The sequence below is a fragment of the Planococcus citri genome, chromosome 3 (assembly GCF_950023065.1).
Source record: "Planococcus citri chromosome 3, ihPlaCitr1.1, whole genome shotgun sequence".
Classification (NCBI taxonomy): Eukaryota; Metazoa; Arthropoda; class Insecta; order Hemiptera; family Pseudococcidae; genus Planococcus; species Planococcus citri.
This window is the reverse complement of record NC_088679.1, coordinates 16268175-16290909: the sequence shown is the minus strand read 5'-3', so window position 1 is coordinate 16290909 and position 22735 is coordinate 16268175. Positions and strand designations below refer to the sequence as shown.

The following is a 22735-nucleotide window of genomic DNA, read 5'->3' as shown; positions in this document are numbered from 1 at the left end:
TTGGACTTACCGTTGGAATACAATTCAGAATAATTTTTAGACTTCCTCTGCAAAATTTAGGGCCCTTGAAATTAAAATTGGGCACTCTTTACATTTTTCTTGTAAAGTCGTAGTTTATTTTTTTTTAATTTAAAAAAATAAAAAAAAAACAGGTGTCCAACGACGCATCTCATGGTTTTGATAAATTTTACATTTTCTTAATTTTACCCAAATTGAGAGTGAAGGACTACCTTTTCAGACTTTAATTTATTCAGAGACCCAAATTTGAAAATGTGAAATTCTGGACTAATGTAAGAAATTCGCATTATAAAATATAACGTCTTATTCAATACTTCAAATTGTCAGATTCAAAACATAGGTAAGTACTTAAGAAGCACGAAATTTGGTATGATGAGGAAGTGTTGATAGATGGTGTCTCATTTTGAACCTTTTTTTAAAATGATGAATGCAACCGTTTTTTATCTGACACGAATCACACACAAGTTACAATTACAAACACAGATCTCCAACATAAGAAACAGAACACAACAAGACGGTATGAATAAAACCCTCGATCTTTTGTGAAGGACAACTAGACACAACATTGTCCATGAAACTATTTTTTTCTATTTTTATTTTTTTTTAAAAAGGCCTGAGCAAGTATCAAAACCACTAAGCTGTAATTTTGAGGAAGTAATTTGTCAAGGTTTCGTGGATGCAGAAGAGTACCGAAAATGGAGGTTTCAAACTCTTTTAAATTGTTGGGGGAGGGGGAGGGGGTCAGATGTCAACTAAATCATAAATTTGCAGGTCAATTTCACAATAATAATAAAAATAGAAGTTACTAAAAATTATTTTTAATAAGGAGCATTCAAGTATCTATAATTACATAACTTATTATAATAAAAAAATCTAAAATTCAAACATATTACAAAACAGATTAGAAGGGGGAAAAAGTACACGTTTCAGCAAATTGGCTGTGGCCGCGGCTGCTGCCTCTGCAGCGATCAAAGTGCTACAGAATAGGAACGAAATCTTGTTCGATGACAGCGTCCTTATCGAGCTGATTGACTCATTTTTTCATCGATTTCAGCATTCCCTGCGAAAAGACAAAACAGTAAATCAGTAAAAATCAAGATAATCATCAATTACTCGCCCTGACACAAAAAAAATTGGTTGAAATTGAGAAACAGCTCAGTAGTGATTTTTGAAAGGTTTTCATATCACGAATGTTGAATTTACCAAGACTTCCCATTGAAAAATTCTCAGATGTTTGAAAAGAGCAGGCAATTAATTATCAATAAATACTGTAGACTCTTCACCCTTCCACTCGATGAAAGAAACTCATCACAAAAAAAACAAAATTCGAAGAAATTCAATTTTCAATTCCAAATATCAAAAAAAGTTTAAATTCGTTCTGTTGTCTTATTTTTACCTCTTTCTGGCGTATTTCATGAAAAAGTTGATAAAAATCACACTCATAGCAAAAAAATTAAAATTCGTTTATTTTTTGAATTTTTTCAAATTTTGATTTTTTTGTGATGAGTTTATTTCATCGAGTGAAAGGTTTTTTTCTACTTATTCAACGGATACGTGAAAATAGGGGACCAAATTCAAAATTCTGGAGAAATTGAAAATCGCGCTGGAGGCTGGAAATTGTGAAATTTTGATTTAGGGGGTGGTTACGGACAAAATACAGCAATTCGCGCGAATTTCAAAAATTTCCTCACACACGGTTATCTTTTGATTTTTTGGATTTTTTAATTCTGAAAAAAGCTGGTCAAAAAACCACTCTTGAGGTGTCACTCCCAAAATCGGCTCAAATGTAGATAAACTCGTTTAAACATGTCGAGTATAATACAAAACTCGATTTTTAGCTGCCCAACTGCATATTCACGCCTTCTGGAGCAAATTCAAAATTCTGGAGAAATTGAAAAATCGCGCTGGAGGCTCCAGAATGGCTGGAAATGGTGAAATTTGGATTTGGGTAATTGATATTAGTTTTGGGACTTATTTTAACCATTTTTATTGATCAAGTACGTACTTTTTTTTAAAAAATCGTAAATCGCCAAAAACAGTCAATTTTGAATTTTCAAAAATTCGCCAAAAATCGAAAAATAAACTTGAGCAGTTGAAAATTTGGTGTTGTGGGTTTTAGACTATGCTTTTTCTAAAAATCGTGGTCCCGTTTAAAAAACGGAGAGTAACACCTCAAGAGGTTCCCTTGTAAGTACTTCTTGGTTGAATTGACGTGGAATGACAAATGTGCATTTTTCATAAACATTGGATGGAAGTGCTCACTTCAATGAACAAAATACCACCGAGAAAAAAAATTATATAAAATTTCTGTTATAATTTTTTTTCACCTCAAACTTTCAACTTTTCACCCTTTACAATTCGTTATAGTTTTTAGAGTAAAATAGTGCATGACGATAAAAATACTTTTAACAATTATGCCGTTCTTTCCCTGCACTCCTCAATTACAAAGCGCCAACATCCGAATCAATGATCAAATTTTTACAAGATTTCTTTGCTCATTTTGGTACTCTGATAGAATTAGTTTCAAGCACGCATCGATATCTCGTCATTCTCGTCATCCTACTTCGTAAATGTGTAGGGTTCAATTTCATGGCATCAAGCAATGACTTATCCAACCTGGGCACCCAGCTACGAATGTACTCGTATGTACAAGCTGAACAAAAGCGGACATTTCAAAAGATAAAGATAGCATTACCAATATGTCCTACTCAATATTCCTTGTTCATAATACGTCTACGTAAAGCTAATGGAAAATCTCTGTTGGATATGGTTTAAATTCTATATCTACTTAGTCTAGTAAGAGAAGAACTGTTTACATATGTACTTTGTATTTCTTCAGCTTTTCCCGCTTCTTATTTATACTTCGAATTAATTTTTTATGTTCCTTTTTGAGTTCTGCAATTCTTCTTTTTGCAGCCCGGATTACTTCGTCGTGATCTTCATTCTCCTTTTCAAGTCTGTCAATATTCTTAAGAAGTTGTTCCCTTAGACGTTGTTGGGCATCCATTTTGGGAGGGTACCTACACAACAAAACGTAAAAATTTAAATTAGTGACAAAGAAATCTCAAGTTCTTAAAGGCACAAAAATTACCTACACGTATTTCAAAAAAAAACTTGAGAAAAATTACTAATTTACCTTGATTAAGGGCACATTCCCAATATACCAAAATGTCTTATTTTACATTGGTCTTATGGGACAAACTTTAATATTATTATACATAATTTAGAGCCACGGATGCAGGGAATGGGCACAAATTTGAAATACTTGTTTTTTAATGCATTTCGAACAATCCTATGCATGCATTTGTTGATACGTTGAATAGTTTTTGAATAAATACAGTTTCAAGAAAATGTATTTTTCTCAGAAAGCCCAACATTTCATTAAATCGTATTTTTTTTTTTGAAAACTTCTCAACGTATCGACAAATGAATGCGTAGGATTGTTTAAAATGTCTTGAAAAACATGCATTATTTAAAATTTGAACCCATTCTATGCTTTCGCTGCTCTGTAATTAACGTTTGGCAGGCGAACTGATCCGATTTAGGTATTTCTCAAAATGTCATTTTCTGGTCGTTTTTCGCGTCATTTTCATATTGTAATTCCAGTGTCTCAAATTTGAGATTTTCCATACGAGAATTTATTTTCGCCTTTTTTCTCAAATAATAGGTATTCAAGTCCAAAAAACTGCACTTTTGGGGTATTTTTGAGAAAAAAGGCAAAATCTTCAGTTGGAAAATTTCAAATTTGAGACGCTTGAATTATATGAAAATGACGCCAAAACGGTCAGAAAACGGTGTTTTGAAAAATGGGGGGGGGCTAACCTCTGTGTTTGAAAATTTTGCTTTGGGGTCTTTGGGCATGGGCACCATTCAAGCAAAGTTTCACGCTTTTATCATGAAATGCAGTTTACATTGCTGTTGGCTACTGGACTACTAATTTGTTTCTACCTTTAGATACCTATAGGTACGATTGTGGCTTAAAAATGGAATATTATCAGATTCGTGTCCTTTTACGTACTTTGCTTGAAACTTCACTTTTTCCAGAAATTTTGTTCAAGAAAATCTAAACACGGCAACAAATGACGAAAAATCACGTTTTTTTTTGCAAGATTTTGATTTTTTTTTGAGCATGTTACATCGATTTTTGAGCTCTACAAAAGATAGATAATATGTTACACTCTTGTAAGGATGTAACTAAATTTCTAGAAAAAATTCGCAGAGGGCGCCCTCGTTGTTTTTTCCTGCGATTACGAATTTTTTAAATTTTCAACCCCCCCCCCTCCCCTCCCCAAAATGTGCCATTCAAGGGTTAAAATGATAAATTATTACAGTTAAGTCAACTTTTGAGATTGTAGAATTCGTCATTCTGTAATAATAAGCTATGAAATGTTTCAATTTTATAGCTACCTATCAAAGTAATTTATTAGAACTAACGGCACCTCCTCTCGAAAGAACATACTGAAATGAAAATTATAGGTAGGGTACAAATACTATGAGCTTTTCAGAGTCATTTTTTATATTATTTCAATGTCCATTTTTCCTCATTTATTTACAAATTTTTTATACAAAACCACTATATTCAAAATACCTGCCATTTAATTTTAAATCTAAACAACACAAAAGCTTCGCTTGCTATTTATTTTTACTCTTTTACTCCCGCACCTGCTTTTTAGAATGAGCAAAAGAACCTGTTCTTTTTACTGGGAATCTGATGAATAGAACACCAGCACCGAGTACCTAGACCTACTGGGTAAAAAAGGACTCATCTGAGCAGCTTTGTACAAGGCAAGTGATGGCGCCAGCATTATACGAGTAACAATGAATAGGACGAAGTTGACCTGACCATACCCATTAAGTACACCAAATCATCAGAAGTGCTAAAAGGGAATGCCTTCTCTACATTTATTTATATTCTATTGTAATTTGTAAAGCACTGTTCTTTTTCATTTGACTATAAAATACTTCGTTATGGATATACAATTACCTCAAATGGCTCAACTTTGATGCCTGATGGTGGTTCAAAACATTGTTTTAAAGTTTCCAACGAATTTTTTCGCAGTCTTTTTCACTCACTCCTAATCCAAAATTATTCCCTCAAGAGTTTACTTTCGACGGATTTGTTCGAATTCTTTTTCTTCCTCAAGAAGAGTGTCTCAAAAAAATGTTGAATTTGAATCAGCAGGAATAGGTACATTTTGAAAGTTTGCTCGTAAATTGATCAGTTATCGCATGGGGCATGGACTTAATTTTATTTGAGATTATTCAATCAGTAGATATGCATTTTTTGAAAACTAGAAAACCTAAAACTTTGCTTTTCATCGAAAAATGGACGAGAGAAGGATTATAATTTATAAATTGGGGCCCAAATGGATCAAATTGATCATATCAAGAAATGTTGATTTTACAAAGGGACATAATTTTTGGTCAAGGACATGATCTGAAACCCCTATAACGCAACATTTCAACTGCCCAAACTGATCTTTTGATTACCTATAGGCAAATTTTTGAAAGTATTTGAACTGACAATTCTCAGCAGTTTACCTAAGCATTTAAAAAAAAAAAAAAAAAAAACCATTCACCTGCCTACTCACGTACTCAGTAATTATATGATGGAAATTTCTTCCAAAACTGAAATATAAAATGAACTCTCTTGAACTGAATTTCACCATTTTGTGTCATTCTAAAGACTCCGGTGAGGTTTTTGATCTCTCCAAAATTTTAATTCTTGTAGAAGTATTGGAAATTAATTTAAACAATTAAAAATCAAGTTGCGGCTTCGTTTTTTGCAGAAATTGTTGGTGAAAAAGTTGGACCTAGTTTTTTTAGTTGCTAAAATTGTGAAAAAGTCTTCTTTTTTCAAGATCGAATTACCAAAGAAATGTTGCTTTTACAAACCGCCCAAAAATCTTGCTTTTTAACCAAAAATTGTCATAAGTTTTCTATTTTTGAAAAAATTTTCCTTTCGTGCTTTTTTAAATGAAATTCAAAAAAAAAAAAAAAATAGCCCAAATCGCTAAAAATTGATAACTGTTCTTCCTTCGTGAAAAGCAATCAGAACCAAAACCATTCTTAATTTTTCACTCTATCTCAGCCATTTCAGCCACCTCCAGTTTTCCTCATCCTAGGTAATTAATTAACCACCCATATTACCTTTCTTTATGTAAAAAAAATTAATCAAAATAAATCCAGCTTACCTATAATAATAAGATCTAAAGTTAAGAACAGCGCTGCTTCGTCAATGAATTTGGCGTCGCAAATCAATTAACTCAAAACTTTCATAAAACACAAACACACACGCGTTAACATTAAAAACATGGAAAAAAATCGCGTTCGTTACATATACTTTGACATCTCAATGGTTTAACATTAAATCAGCGTGCATAAAATAATAGAAAACACAAATAAATCTACAAGTTGGTCTTTCGTCTGAGGAACTGATGTATAAACCCTTGGACGAAGGACGATAGAAGATACACTAATGGACAACTCTTATCGAAGTGTACATGATGCGAGATGATGTAAACATAGAGAGTCCAAGATGTCCAAGCAACACAATCAGAGTTACAGTCAGAATACCGGTGACGCGCGCATCCAACGCGCAGGTACTATGGAGCTAAACTGGAACACCAAATGATGCCACGTTGTAGATTCACCTGAAGTTGCGGAAAGTGGTCAATCATGTTTCATGTTAATCAGTCCCTCTGTGTGTTGATCAGTGACCACATTGGCACATTTCGCAACTTCAAACTTCGAGAACTTTTGAACGGTAAAAGTTAGAGCTTGGGGTAAAGAGCAATTTAAAAGAATTATTTCTTCAATTTCATTTAGATTTTTGTTTTTTGAAATGAAATATACTATACGTTGTAGTAGGCTAATGCATTTTTCATTGCCACACCAAAATCAGACAATTTTTTTAAAATTTTCTCTGTTTTCACCGAATCAAATTTATTCAAATTTGAAACTCACCATCATGACCATGACAGATTCGAGGAGACAATTCCGCAGGATCAAAAAAATATCAACGTCGTCGAGTCGATCGAGTGCAGGTCGAGGTCAGCCTAAAAATTGTGGAAATCGATTCGGGGGGGGGGGTCCACTTTAGAAGATACCAAAGTTTTGAGTAATTCGATGCAAAAATTAACAATTCAGTTTTTTTTTTATTTTGGATTTGGACTTTTCAACTTGTAAAAAACTACACTTTTAAACAATTGTCACTTCGGATTTGCAATTCACCCGCCTTAATCGATTTGAAGAAGCGAACTTATGACAGGATTGAATTTTCAGCTTTCATAGTTTATGACAATACTTTCTGGAGCGATTTGAAATATTACTGAAGAAAATTCAACTTTTGATGGAGGCTCCAAGTTGGCTCGAAAAAGATGGAAATCGATTTGGAGAGTCTATTTCAGTCCACGAACAGAGTTTCTGATTTTTACTCTTTTGATACACCTACAAAATTAATATACCTAACCTACCTATCTACCTATCCACACTGTTACATCAACCAGTTAGCTGCATACTTAGAGAGTAAAAACTTGCCACTTGAAATTCAAAGCTCTTATCCAAAGTTACCCTTTGATGGTTGATTTTTCAAAATTGAAAAACACGACTGTGGTGTTGAATTTATTAAAGAGGTAGATGAGTGAACACAACAGAAAATTCTTATTTTGATAAGTGAAAGAACAATGTTTATATGGGAGGAGATTGATTTTTTTAGCTTAAAAATTTCAAAATTTGAATGTTTTTTTTAGCTTAAAAATTTCAAAATTTGAATGTTTTTTTTTTAGAAATTTCAGTTTTAAAAAAGAAAAGCAAAAAGACTCGAGCGAAGTACGTGATGACAAAAGCTCTCAAAATCTCGCATTTTCTGTGTAAGGAGTTCATTTTTGGTTTTAAAAATTTTTTTGAGTTCAAATAGGTAATAGATTTTTAGAAAGTTTGATTCTGAAAAAGGAAAATCAACTGGCCTTTGAGAATCCTTTCAAAGTTACACCCTCCGATTTGAACGAAATCGGGGTATAGATCGAAAGCGAACGTGTTCTAAAACATTTTTGTAATTAAAATTTCATGGGTTCAGGTTCATTTTTGAACTTTCGACGAATTTTTGAGAATTTAAAAACTTCAAAAAGCTGCAGTATTACTGGCGATTTTCAAGCTTTTTCATGAAAGGAGATTTTACTAGCAAAGAGAATTAATGTGAATAATTTCCTAAATTTAACTCCCATACATCAGTGTAAGTACGTACTTACACTACATACCAGTTTTGGGCCATTCTGGAGCCTCCAGCGATTTTTTTTTACTCTCTCCAGAAATTTCAAATCACTCTGGAAAGCATAAAAATAAATTTCAACATTTATTACTTTGATCCGGTCTTATTTTGTGTGTTCTCATGACCTTCTAGGTATAGTGATTTGAAACTTTTGCAGAAAATTAGAAATCACTGGAGGCTCCAGAATACCCAAAACTGCAGTTTAATGTGTGAGAGTTTCATGAAAAAGTATGAAAATCGCCCTTAAACAGTTTTTTTGAATTTATTGATTTTTCAAAATTAATACGTTGTCTCAAGTCCTATTGTTAATGTCGAATAGCTTATCAACTTATACCTAAATGTTATGGTTCTTCTAATCGTGCCATGTGTACGTCCCTTAACTCTTGAGTGAATTGAAGTTCTGATTTAGCACTATGAGTACAAATCCAATCATCTGTTTTCAATTTATAACTTATAGTGTTTCTATAACCTTTTTCTAGTTCTTGTATCACGCATTTGTCCTTGATTTCATTATTGATTCGTTTCAATTTCTCGACATCTTTTTTTAACGAATCGACGCCATATTGCAACACACAATCGTTGAATTTTTTCAAAAAGTGATTATAAAGTAAAAAATCAGCGTAGTTGAATTGCACCAATTTTTCTTTTTCCATATCGGACAATTTATACTTCTTTACATCAGGTCTAGAATTGAGGGATAAGAATGCCACATAATGTAAAGGCCATCTCAACAAATTGGCCAGCAATACCAAGGATGCTTCTAAATACTCCGATATCATGACAAAATCAAATTCTCGATCTATTTCATTGATAAATTGTCTAATTTTCGTAATATTTTGAAAAGAATCCCTTGATAGGCCTAAATCGAAACTCATCTGATTTCGATCAAATTTTGTATGCGCAGAATCGGCATCTCTATCAAATTTATCGTATATTTGAGAAATTCCGTTTTTCGTCCGAGGTAAGAAATTCAAAAATTCGGTGAAATTTTTCCCATATCTTTTGTTCAAGAGGTAAAAATGAAATGAAGATTCAAATCGACTCGATGGTTCTCTAAGTATGGTTATCGAGATGGTGTCGTTATGCATTATGTTTTTCAAAAATTTCCGATATCGAGTGTGATGTACTAACATGTTATACTTCTGTCCAGTTTTTGTTGCAGGAGCTAGCAGCACAGATTCTGAAAAATTTCCGAAATACGCCAGGTAGTTGGTTTTTTTTGGTAGAGCGAAATTTAAATCGTGTTTTAAACCGAATCGCATCAAGATATTTTGTACAGTGCTACTGGCACATTTGTGTGTTTTCAAAAACAATATGTTTTGGTGATGTTGCTGGACAATTTGTTTATCTGGCTTTATTTGGAGCTCGGTTTTTCTGAAACAAAAAGCATATCTTACTTATTTAAAACCGTAGATCCTTTGCTTTTAGGTGTACTCAATGAATAGGTAGGTACTTTATTTCCAAGTGGAAAGAGCTAGAGAGATGAATGAAGCAGCGTTGAGTAGGGAAAAATAAGGGCTTTTAAAAGTCACCTTGAAAATTTCAGGCCCATGCACAGGGTGTCCACAAATTGAAAAACCAGGTTGATCAAAAAATTGAAACTGGTTTTTACTGGCGCAATGTATTCTACACACGAAAGCGACAAAAACGAGATACATACCTATGCATTTTTTGAAACCGGTTTATTAATTTGCAACCAGTTGACAAACAATACCCAAAAATTGCAGATAGAGAAAAAAGCTTGAAACAAAAGTTGTAGGGCGTTGAAAATTACACAATTCTGTTCAATCGCATTTTGAAACCAGTTCATTGGTTTGCATTTAGAAACCAGTTTCTGACAATCACCTGAACATTGGAGATAAAGAAGACAGCTTTTTAAAAAAAATTGTAGAGCGTGAAAAATTGAAGCATTTTTGCTGATCGGATTTGGAAACCGGTTCCTTAAATGGCAACCAGTTATCAAAAATTACCTAAAAATTGGAGATCGAGAAAAAAATTTAAAACAAATGCTGTAAGACGAGCCGGCGTGGAAAATTACACAATTCTGTCTAATCACATTTTGAAACCAGTTCATTGGTTTGCATTTAGCAACCGGTTTTTGACGCTTTAAGAAAAAGTTGTAGAGTGTGAAAAATTGAACTTTTTCCGCTAATCAGATTTTGAAACCGGTTAATTAATTCGCAGCCAGTTATTGAAAATTAACCAAAAATTGAAGATAGTAAAATAAGCTTGAAAGAAAAGTTTGAGGGTGTGAAGAATAAGAAAATTCTGTCTAATCACACTTTGAAACCAGTTCATTGTTTTGCATTTTATAGCAACCATGTTATTGACAATCATCTAAAAATTAGAGATGAAGGAAAACGTTTGAAACATAGGTTGTAGAGTGTGAAAAATTGAACTAAGGTAAGTGCAGGTAATTACGCCACCCTAAGGTTTGAGGTCATTTAGTGGGATTAAAATGCATTTTTGGCAAAAATGTGAATGAACCACCTCAAAGTACATCTTATTAGCTACCTTTCACGAAAAAAACTTTTTTTCTTACCCCTCCCCCAATACCGCCAATCTCCTCCTGAAAATTTTTTACAAAAGTGGCGTGTAATTATCAACAGGTGCAGGTAATTACACCACCACCCCAAAAAACTGTTTAAAATCTATGAAAACATTGATAAAAATCATTTGGCATTTTGGGCATCTTATTGGCTACCTTTCCCTAAAAAAAATGTTTTCCGTTACCCCTCCCCCTATCCCACCACTCCATTTCTGAAAATTATTCACCAAAGTGGGGTACATATTCATCAACATATGCAGGTAATTCCGCCACTCTCCCTCCACCACCAAAAAAAATTATTTAAAATTATTGATAAAAACATCGCTAAAAATTATTTCTTAGCATTTTGGTCAAATATGTGAAAGTCCTGAAAGAGTTTTGTTAAAGTGGCATAATTTTCAACATTGGTACTTTTGTATATTTTTCAACATTTTGATACTTACATTGAGAAATGACAAAAAACTGTTTATCGCATTGAAATCGTCATTAAATTTACTACATGAAACATATCTTCAAAAATTTTTTCGCCCTTATTACAAATTACAGCACGTTTCCAAACTGTGGTCAATTTAACATGGCGTTTTTTTTTTGGCATCAAATTTACGAAAAAGCGATCCACAGATCAGAAAATTATCCGGTCCGGTGATATTTTTGGTTTTCCTACCTTTGCTTTAACTTTAACAGTACAATCACCTAAAAATCGTCACATGGCGCCATCTACCCGTTTACTATGAGAACTGCGGTAGTGGTGTAATTGCCAACGTGGCGTAATTAGCTGCACTTACCTTATTTTTGTGAATTATATTTTGAACCTGGTTAATTAATTCGCAGCAAGCCATCAAAAGTTACCTGGTTGCAAATTATAATAAGCCATTTTCTAAATCCTATCAGCAAAAAATGCAAAAATGGTTCAAATTTTCACTTTCTCAAACTTTTTCAAGCTTTTTTCTCTATCTTCAATTTTTAGGTGATTGTCAAAAACTGGTTGCTAAATGCGAACCAATGAACTGGTTTCAAAATGTGATTGAACAAAATTGTATAATTTTCCACACCCGACAACTTTTGTTTCAAGCTTTTTTCTCTATCTGCAATTTTTGGGTATTTTTTGTCAACTGGCTGCAAATTAAGGAACCAGTTTCAAAATCCGATCAGTGAAAATGGTTCTATTTTTCAGGTTCTACAACTTTTGTTTCAAGCTGTTCTCTTAATCTCCAATTTTTAGGTGCTTGTCAAAAACTGGTTGCTATGCAAACCAATGAACTGGTTTCAAAGTGTGGTTAGACAAGAGTTGTGTAATTTTTTGCGTTCTACAACTGTTGTTTCAAGCTTTTTTCTCTATCTGCAATTTTTGAGCATTTTTTGTCAACTGGTTGCAAATTAATAAACTGGTTTCAAAAAATTTGTCATAGGGCATCTTGCCTTCCCCCTGAAGGGTGGTAATTATTTTATGTATCTCCTGTACTGGAAGTACTCGGTAACATGTAATTTATAGCTTTAAGTCAGGTCAATAACCTCTCCCGCTCTCGCAGCTTTGGCAGCTTACATCAAAGGAATGATTTTGCGCCAAAAGTCCAACGAAAGTATAAATAAGTAGTGGTGTTTTGGCGCTAAATCTTCACTTGATGTTGAACCTGCAATAAAACAAAGTCTAGTCGTGCAGGTAAATATGGTGAACAGTCACGATTTATCCACGGGCTTCTGATGATAATTAAAAGCCTCCTTTGCAAGTATTAAGGTAATTTGTTTTTACTAATAATTTGATCCGATGATCATTTATTAGTGGACTTTTTTGATTATTGGGAATGTAACCAGTCATTACCCAATAAGGCAAAGTGATAATGTGTACTTCTTATAGTTAAGGATTCCATGCCACTCTTAGTATTAGTAGACATGTGCGCCATTAGGAAATTGCACGGCGGCGGCGTAAGGTCAATTTTTATTGGCGTGGCGGCGTTTTAACAGCGTGTGCCGAAATTCACACCGGTTCAAAATTAAGGGCGGCGCGGCGGCTTGAACATGGCATAGGATGATTCAGATGAAATAATTTAGCCTAACAAACCCATAGTTTTACAAGTAAAATAGAGAACATTTGGTAACAGAGGTTTTGAGGGCCCCACTTTCATCTTTGATCACTATTTGACCCAAAATCTAAAAACATAAAGGGACTTCAATTGAAGAGAATTGAATTTTTTTTTAAATTCGACATTGGTACCAAAATTTGGGGTTTCATTTCAAGGGCTCTAAGATCATTTTTAAAGACCATGTCGTTTCATGCCGATAAGACATTGGCGCATCAAAATTCAAATTATCGGCGGCAGCGTGTCAGCGTGAAATCGGTGGTGCACATGTCTAAGTATTAGTAGAGCCCCTGAAAGAATGGAGAACGTGAACAGTGTTCTGTGGGTGCTGACATGCACTCCCCTACATAATTAATCAACTACATTGATTGATGGGTCAGGATAGGTTGGTACCTATCTAGAGGCATGGGTACTTATCTAATTATTTATTTTAATGGTTTGATTACATAACTTAATTAGGTATGTATTTAATTAGGTGTCGGATATTGCACTTGTGATAATTTCACTTAAGCGAATTGTCACGAGTTGATATATAGCTGCATAATATTTACTAGTCTAGTGATGTAATTATTCTGCCTTAATACAGATCTTAGGCAACTTCTTGTATTGAAAGGTTTAAACTATGTATACCTACTTTAGGTTGTTTGAATGGGCTTTGGTCTCATGCTCTGACTATCTAGGCAATTTAGTAGAATAATTCCACCCTTTTAGGGAATTATTCAAAATCTCACCACATAAGGAAGTGATTCTTATCTCCGTCTCTTCTCCCATTCATGATAATTTAAACTAAGTATATCAAATTCATACCTCGTTTTTGTCGCCCTAGTGTGTAGAATACATTGCGCCAATAAAAACCAGTTTGAATTTTTTGACCAAACCGGTTTTTCAATTTGTGGACACCCTGTGCATGGGCCTGAAATTTTCGAGGTAGGTTTTGAAAGCTCTTTTTTTTCCTACTCAACGCTGCTTCATTCATCTCTCTAGCTCTTTCCACTCAGAAATATGTAAAAGCCACCGAGCACTACTTTTGGTGTCATACTGAGTCAAAGATGTCTGCCATAAATTTGGCTAAGTACTCGTAAGTTGTAAGTAGGCAAGTCGTTGAAAGCTATCTACTATTGACCTTGGAGGAGCATTGAGTTCATGAATTTTAGGCAAACTGTAAATTTTGGGAGCCTTATCTAATTCTTACGCTTCTCTCACATATTCGTGTATTGTAATTTAGTTTCTATTCGCCGCTGACGAAGGCAACTATAGCTTTGCCGAAACTTTCGGTACTTATCAGTGTAATAAATTGCATGTAATGTACGGCTCTAGTGGGCTCTAGTGTTTTTATAAAAACTAAAAACAATGAAAAAAATTACCAGTATCACAATGAGAACAACGTGACCACGTGTTTTTTAAAAATGCATGTTCATGACTTGACTTATTGCTATCTCAAAAAGTGAGTTGTCTTTCATTTCAAGCATGTCACCTGCTCAAAATAAAAATGACGAGTCAAGTGTAGGTATCATTTTTATTCAGTACATAGATAATGAAACAAGTAGGTACCCACTTAATCCTCAATGCATAGGTAAATAGTTTATTTTAAATAATTTAGGTCTACCCTAACAGCTATTCACTTCAATTACCTACAGACGGTTTAGAAATTTTCAAATTTTCCCTGAAAAATGAATTTGCTGAATTATCTTGTGTCAGTAGGCTATCAATTTTATTGCTGAGTAGGTTACTCAATATCTAATGGAACCGGTACAATTTTAAGCTCGTTAATAATATGTACGTAGGTACATATATGATCACATTATATTATTAGAATAGGTACCTAATACTTCCAATCTTTTTTTCTGCACATCCTTCAACTCTTCGGTGAAACGAGGCTCTAATTTAACACTATGCGTGCAAATCCAATCGTTAGTTTTTAATTTATAATTTATGGTCTTTTTATGGCCCTGTTCGTTTTCGTGTATCACACATTTATGTCTGATTTGATCGTTGATTCGTTTCAATTTCTCGACATCTTTTTTTAACGAATCGACGCCATATTGCAACACACAATTGTTGAATTTTTTCAAAAAGTGATCATAAAGTAAAAAATCAGCATAGTTGAATTGCACCAATTTTTCTTTTTCGATATTGGACAATTTATACTTTTTTACATCAGGTCTAGAATTAAGGGATAAGAATGCCACATAATGTAAAGGCCACCTTAACAAATTGGCCAGCAATACCAAGGATGCTTCTAAATGCTCTGATATCATGACGAAATCAAATTGTCGATCTATTTCATTGATAAATTGTTTAATTTTCGTAATATTTTGAAAAGAATTCCTCGACAGACCTAAATCGAAACACATTTGATTTCGATCATTTATTCTGCACGCTGATTCGGCTTTTTCGTCAAATGTATTGTACATCTGAGAACTGCCATTTTCGGCTAGAGGTATGAAATCCAAAAATTCGTAGAAATTTTTCCCATAAGCTTTGTTTAATCTGAAATAACGAAACGATGATTCAAATCTAGTCGAAGGTTCCCTCAGTATGGTAATCGAGATGGTGTCATTATACATGATATATCTCAAATTTTGACGGTATCGAGTGTGGTGCACTAACATGTTGTACTTTTTATCTCTTGTTTTGGTCTCAGGAGCGAGCACGGATTCTGAAAAGTTCACCATGTATGCTAGGTAACTAATAGTCTTCGGTAAGGCAAAATTCAAACCATGTTTTAAACCAAATCGCAGCAAGATATTTTGTACAGTACTACTAGCGCATTTGTGTGTTTTCAAGAACAGGATATTTCGGTGAGGAGGTTTATTATTGAAAGTTCGCTCAATGCAACATTCGTAGATAGGTTCGTTTGGTTTCGCTGTTGCTCTAAAACACGAACGAAAAAATTGCTGAACTAGGTAGGTACCTACTTAATTGAAACGTTTGATTACATGGTATAGCTATGTCAACAGTTTAAAAATGAAGACCTCAAAAAAATTGCCAAAAAACTGAGTGATTTGCTTCAAAACAAGTCGTGTAAGGGCTAGAAGAAATCTTTTTTCGAAAATGCTCCCTCTCAGAGCCTCAGAGGACTCAATTTCTGAGTACCTTTCAACTCGAAATAAAGGTCTCCACTGAATTTGATCATGATCCACCCTAACGTATGCAATTATGCACACACTTAGTTAGGAGCTATTATGTAGTAATTAATTACTAATTAGTCAACTTACGTCGATTCCGTTTGAGAGATAACAGATTTGTTGAGACAAAAAAAACTGTAAGCGGCGTGAAGCAAAATTATCGCAGTAAAGGCGACCACTGCTCGCATCCATGTGTTGAGACGCATGCTTATTTTAGGTACCTAATTTGATTGCCTGACTCTAAGAACTGCCTGTTTCAAAGATCAGTATGATAATTCTTGCGGCAGGTACGTATAGATACTCAGGTACCTACATATAATTATGCCAGAGATGATGTTTGTATTAATTTAATTTCAACATTAACTAAAAAATAGTTAATAGTTACGTACCTATTGCCATTTTCTTCAATTTTGTATTTTTTTTTTTCAACAAAATCAGACGACTTAAACCTGAAACAAGACTGATTTCAGTGATTTTACTATTACTTTTTTCTACACTTTTTTCAAATTATGGAATTTACTATAGATAGGTACTTACCTACTTGTTATTCAAAATGGCTGCGTCTTGTGTTGGTCAATTTTTCTTTATTTGGTATTATTGGAAAATTTCAACTTGAAAAGTATTGCAAAATGCGGTTTGAAGTGAAAAATCAAGCACTCGCTGAAAATTCACGGATAAGAAAAACGAAACGTGCGCTGACTAGGTATAACATTAGGTACCTGTGCAGAACAAAGAAGCAAAAAATTTGATATCAGAATCAAAGTTTCAAAGATAACACTAGAAGTATATTAGCAACAGGGGTCATTCCACGTCAATTGGACCAAGAAGTGGTAGGTGGGTTCGGCAATTTTTTTGAAATTTTTCCTGTGGAAAGACCTTCCGAAGGGATGACTAATGGCGCAAATCGCAGCCCTCTAGCCCATTTTTGACGGCAGCCAGGGGGTGTCAAAGTTTTCAGTGAACCTAAAATATCATCCATTTCAGCATTGGATTGCTCGATAACCGCGATACCTACCAAAATGGAACTTTTTCCCATAGTTAGAGGTTTTGAAAGGCTTTTTGGTGATATCATAAAAATCAGTGTTGCCACTTTTTATCGTACAAAAAATTAGCTCAAAAAGTTTCAAAACGTAGTTTTCATATCGTTCCGACTCTCAAAAATTCTGAAAAAAATATACTATGGACAACTGTTCATGCTGAATAACATATTAAAAATTGGGATGGTAACTTGTCGCAAAGTCGATTTAAAAAAATTTTAAGTTTGCAAAAAACTGCGATTTTTTGATTTAAAACATAAAAAAAGTTTTGATTGGCAAAGCTGACCCATTTAACCCCTATTTTTACGTATCTGTTGAAAAAGTTGAAAAACCCCTTTCACTCGATGAAATGAACTCCTCACAAAAAAAATCAAAATTCGAAAAAATTCAATTTTCAATTCCAAACATCAAAAAAGTTTAAATTTATTCAGTTGTCTTATTTTGACCTCTTTCTGACGTATTTCATGAAAAAGTTGATAAAAATTACATCCCCAGAAAAAAAATTAAAATTTGTTTATTTTTAAAATTTTTTCGAATTTTGATTTTTTTGTGAAGAGTTTATTTCATCGAGTGAAAGGGGTTTTTCAACTTTTTCAACAGATACGTAAAAATAGGGGTCAAATGGGTCAGCTTTGCCAATCAAAACTTTTTTTATGTTTTAAATCAAAAAATCGCAGTTTTTTGCAAACTTAAAATTTTTTTAAATCGACTTTGCGACAAGTTACCATCCCAATTTTTTAATATGTTATTCAGCATGAACAGTTGTCCATAGTATATTTTTTTCAGAATTTTTGTGAGTCGGAACGATATGAAAACTACGTTTTGAAACTTTTTGAGCTAATTTTTTGTACGATAAAAAGTGGCAACACTGATTTTTATGATATCACCAAAAAGCCTTTCAAAACCTCTAACTATGGGAAAAAGTTCCATTTTGGTAGGTATCGCGGTTATCGAGCAATCCAATGCTGAAATGGATGATATTTTAGGTTCACTGAAAACTTTGACACCCCCTGGCTGCCGTCAAAAATGGGCTAGAGGGCTGCGATTTGCGCCATTAGTCATCCCTTCGGAAGGTCTTTCCACAGGAAAAATTTCAAAAAAAATCGCCGAACCCACATACCACTTCTTGGTCCAATTGACGTGGAATGACCCACAGGGCAACAGTTACATATTAGGGTAGGTACTGGAAAATACAAAACAATCAAGTTACAAATTTTCCAAGAGTTGTTTCATGGCAAATTAACCGAAGTGCACGATGGGTCATCAACCTCTTAAAATAATAATTTTTCATGTTATGGTAGAAATCAATAAACATTGACAAACGCAGGAGGGACTGATTTGAAAATTTTCAAAATGGCCACCAATTGAAAATTTCAAATGCCTGAGCATGGGTTCCAATGAACTAATACACAAAAGAGGGATCCTAGCCAGCAGAACATTTTCCGAGTTGGACACAGCTATATCGAAAGAGCAAACAAAAATATACTTGATAACTGGGTATAACTATCTTTCAACAAAAATTTCAGGCGCTGAAGTGCATTTTTCAATATTTTTGATGAATTTTTGGAAATCAAGTCGTCTCAACATGCTGTACCTAATAATTAAGGTACCGGTAGGAATAGAACTAATGTTAGCTTTCCAACTTCATGTAGTGTGATGTACTTTGTACTTTCAAAAACTTTCTAAAGGATTCATACTCAAGAACTGCTCAATAAGTTTGACTTCACTCCCAACCAAACTTGAAGGTTGAAAATTGGTAGGTACGTACCTTATCAAATATCTGAAACAAGGAGAAAATCCCCATCAAATCTGGTACAAAATTGAAATAAATACCCGAGTCCTTTCTTGAAATTATAAGGGTTTTTTATTTGAATAATAAATACACGCGAATGTACTTTCGACGAGTGCGATAAAGTGAATGAGAAATTACATAGGTAAGATGATTACAATATACGTAATACACTCAACAGTCGGTTGGCGAGCGGCGCACGCGCGTAGCGTGCCTAGGTTGAAGCAAGTAATGCAATTTTGATTTTTTTTCTCCATTTATTTGTTTTTCATAAATTCACCAAAAATAATGAAAAATCCACTTCAATTTAACACCTGAAATTTGCGCTGGTAATATATTTTTGTATGTTTCATCTCGCTCAGACGAGTTCAAAAAAAATGTCCACTCTCCAGCAATTAGGATGCCCTTCTTCTTAGCAAGTTGAACTTTTTTTTTCAATTTTGTTCTTTTTAAAATTACTGCAGCTCCTTTGGTTTCAAACATACCTACTTAGGTAAAATATGAGCATGATTTTTTTTGATTTTTTTTTGTAAAGCATTCAAAGTTTTACCAGTTTAGTTAGTGCCTTTGTTTTACCATAATAAACTCAAAATTGACTGGTTCTTGAATTTTTTTAAAATTTCGAAATAAGTGTTTTCAACTTTTGAAAAAATGTTCTACTGCTTTCAATTTTTAGTTCAGGAAAATAATGAATAATGTATTGCAACTTGTAGAATTTTGATTGATTTGTAAAAAAAAGTCATTTATGTTTATACGTTGCCTGCGTTAAAATTGAAAGTGCTGCAGCATTTAAAAAATGTTAATCAATCATAGCTCTTTAATTTTGAAGATAGGCTACAAATTGAGATGAATTCCTAATGCTTCTTTCAAGAATTATGTGACCTTGAAGAATCAATAGTCCATTCGTAACTTTGCCTCTTGAGTTTATCTGGTTGGCATTGCTCGGCAACCCAACTTACACTTATGTAGTGTGAGTTACTGTATTATTGGGTAAATTATTTTACACCGGTCCTGGAACATTCTAGTAAGTGTAGGCATGCATTTACACTTACTTATATGAAGCATGATTGTCATAAGCAGATTTATTTAAAGGCTGAACATTAAAATACAAATGATTTGTACATTTTTAATATAAGTTGGGTGTCGCGTAATAATGTTACTTGCTTAAAAGAGAAAAGAATTACTCAAGTGTGCAGTGCTCGTAAAGTTCAGCTGCGTAGGTCTAGGTATCCTGTTTCATATAGATAGGTAAGTCGAAGTAGGTACCTATCTACATTTAAAAAAATTATCATTAGGTAACTATTTACTAACTACTGATGCAACGACGTAGATATTTTTCAATCTCTGGCAATATTTTAGGTAACGTCGGGTTCCTTCATTTCCTCAGTTGCCATTGTATGGTACCTACTACCTAATTAGCGTATTGAGTTAGTTTTAGTCTATGACCGTAGTAGTCAGTTTCCTGATTTTATTCTCACTACGTTGAATTTTCAATGTAGTCGTTATTTCAGGACTGTTCGTAGTGTCAGAAATATCTTCAGTTTTCGACAGTTTGATCTTCATTTTTCATAGTTGTTGAAGTTCTCACAGCTGATGTTGTTGTTATTTTTGTATGCGGAGGAATAGAGATTTGAAGAATAGTTCCCTTTTCTACCCCTGCTGAAACTTTGGTCTGGTCTGGGATCGATTCTTTCAATATTTTCCCGCCATCAATAAATGACTTTGAATTCATCTTGGAAAATACAGCCTAAGAAATATATAATCAATACTTACAAGGGAGCTACCCAAGGTCTGACACGCGGATCGAAAAAATTTTTTCACAGGCGGATAGAGCATCAAAAAATATGTTATGAGCCAAAATTTTAGCTGCTGAAGTTGACAGGGGGAGAAACCACGGGGGTTTGAATATCGAAAAATCACAAAAATACGCAAAAATATGCTGAAAAAAGTATAAAAATTGAAATCATTCGGCACCCTGTTCGCTTCAGCAGCTAATTTTTTGGCCACGATCTACCATCGATATATGACGACTTATGGTGGACAAGTCGCCGCGATCTGCGTGTCAGACCTTGGGTAGCTCCCTTGTTAGGTATTACTTGGAAACGTGGACGTCAATTTTTTTTTCATTTGCAGGGTTCCCAATAATATCTATAAGTACATATAGTATGCAGCTGATGAGAAATTTCGTGAAAAAATGTACCTCCTTAAGATGGGTAATTGGGTATAGCGCTGACCGCTGAGCCATTCTCATTCATAACACAATATTCATTCAATTTTGCCAACCTTTTTCACAGCATGAATACTCTCGCCAGCTATAGGTAGTACATAGTAGATATGGCTAGTATAGGTACAACGTGAGAAGCCTATAGTTAAATAAAGACCGAATAAAATGAAATGATAGTTACTTTATATGAATCATCTTCAGAATTTTTAAGAAAGTACTGCGAGTTGAAAATCGAATGTGAACTGCACACACATACTGCGAATAAAATACACAAACAGGAAGATAGGTAAGTATGTAAGTAACTAACAACTAAGTGTAATGGGTCAATCTGTAAAATACCTAAACTACTGGGTCATTCCATATCAATTCGATGAGAGTTTCCAAGTCAAGTCTTTCGATTTACGTAATGTGGTTAAAATTCTTGTTTTTTTTTTTTGCGACCCACTTTGGGAAAAATTATAATTTCTATAGAAATCGAAAACCACGGCGGAGGCTGCAGAATGATCGGAAATGGTGAAATTTGGTTTTGGGAAGTTTTAGTGTTTTGTATCATTTTCATGACTAGGTATATAGTTTTCACTCATTAAGTAGGTAGGTAGGTACCTCAAAAAAAAAAAAGAGAACATAGTAAATTGGTAAAGCGTCAAAAATGATCGACCAATTTGGATTTTTCAAAAATTCGCAAAAAATCGAAAAATCAATCTAGGCAGCTAAAATTTTGGTTGTGGGGACTTCGTCAGACCATGCTCTTTTTAAAATCGCAGTCACGTTCAAATCGAAGACGTGCACCTCAAGTAATTCCTTCCTAGATGATTTTTTTGAAAAAAAAAAATGCCTTAGTTACTGATTTACTGAAATTGATTAAAATTTGTTCTCTCACTAATTAATTACCACCGAACCCGAGTTTCATCTTCTACATAAAGTTAAAATAAAGGGTTAATTTCCAGGTGAAAATTGGTTCAGGTCGGTAGCTAGGTACTGGTTACATCAGGATTTGAAAAATTAAATAATCAGTGGATATATGTAGAACCTACCTTGCAGAGTCCAGATTGCAATTATGGTTACACAGAAATTCATGTTTGATGTTGAAAAACTGAGTTGGTCAAGATGGCACACGTTCATGAATTAGCTAAGGATTGAGGGAAAACGAAAATTCGGCGTTCTATTTATTCAATCGCTTTTATCAGTGTTTTAATGCCTCCTTGCGCATATACAATTTAAATCCCACGATGAACAAAATAAAAAACTCGACAAAAATGATTCATAAGTCATCAATTCATCATCTTGGTATAGGTATCTATAAATTTGAGTGTTTAGGTAAGATTAACAGGTTGTAAAATCATTACCTAGAATGAAGAATAAAGTTTTATTTGCTCAAAAAATTTACGCAAAAAAGATGAAAGAAGTTTCAAGATTCGCTGTAATTGTAAATAGGTATGTATGTGTATCCAAGAATGATCTTTTTCCTGCCTCTAAGCCTGCCTTCTCTTCATTCTCTTCACCTTTCAGCCAATCATTTTTTATCTACATTTTTAAAAAGTTGAGCAACTAATTGCTAATGGCAATTAAAAAAGTAGTTCAAAGCTATTATAAATTTTCAATGACATCCAAATGAATTTAAGGTTGAAAATCTGCCGAATTTAC

At 33.8% G+C, this 22735-nt stretch overlaps 1 protein-coding gene and 1 long non-coding RNA gene across 5 annotated transcripts; both read right to left on the bottom strand.

Annotated features, from left to right (window-relative positions):
• Positions 1-819: 819 nt before the first annotated feature.
• LOC135841280 (uncharacterized) lies at positions 820-6726 on the bottom strand. Its single transcript, XR_010557874.1, has 3 exons — positions 6213-6726; positions 2843-3038; positions 820-1078 (listed from the first exon to the last, which is right to left on the bottom strand). It is a non-coding gene; the product is annotated as an uncharacterized LOC135841280 (long non-coding RNA).
• Positions 6727-7640: 914 nt separating this feature from the next.
• On the bottom strand, positions 7641-22218 carry LOC135840323 (galactosylceramide sulfotransferase-like). 4 transcript variants are annotated; one of them, XM_065356790.1, is made up of 6 exons: positions 22126-22218; positions 21273-21346; positions 16579-16760; positions 16431-16490; positions 16132-16350; positions 14411-15787 (listed from the first exon to the last, which is right to left on the bottom strand). In XM_065356790.1, exons 5-6 carry the CDS (start codon positions 16245-16247, stop codon positions 14710-14712), a joined length of 1194 nt encoding a protein of 397 aa, XP_065212862.1. In that variant the 5' UTR covers positions 16248-16350; positions 16431-16490; positions 16579-16760; positions 21273-21346; positions 22126-22218; the 3' UTR covers positions 14411-14709. The 4 variants fall into 4 exon arrangements, with proteins under 4 accessions (XP_065212864.1, XP_065212862.1, XP_065212863.1 ...); XM_065356792.1 differs by lacking the exons at positions 14411-15787; positions 21273-21346; positions 22126-22218 and adding exons at positions 7641-9661; positions 18847-19447; XM_065356791.1 differs by lacking the exon at positions 21273-21346 and having other exon boundaries at positions 22126-22212.
• Positions 22219-22735: the final 517 nt, after the last annotated feature.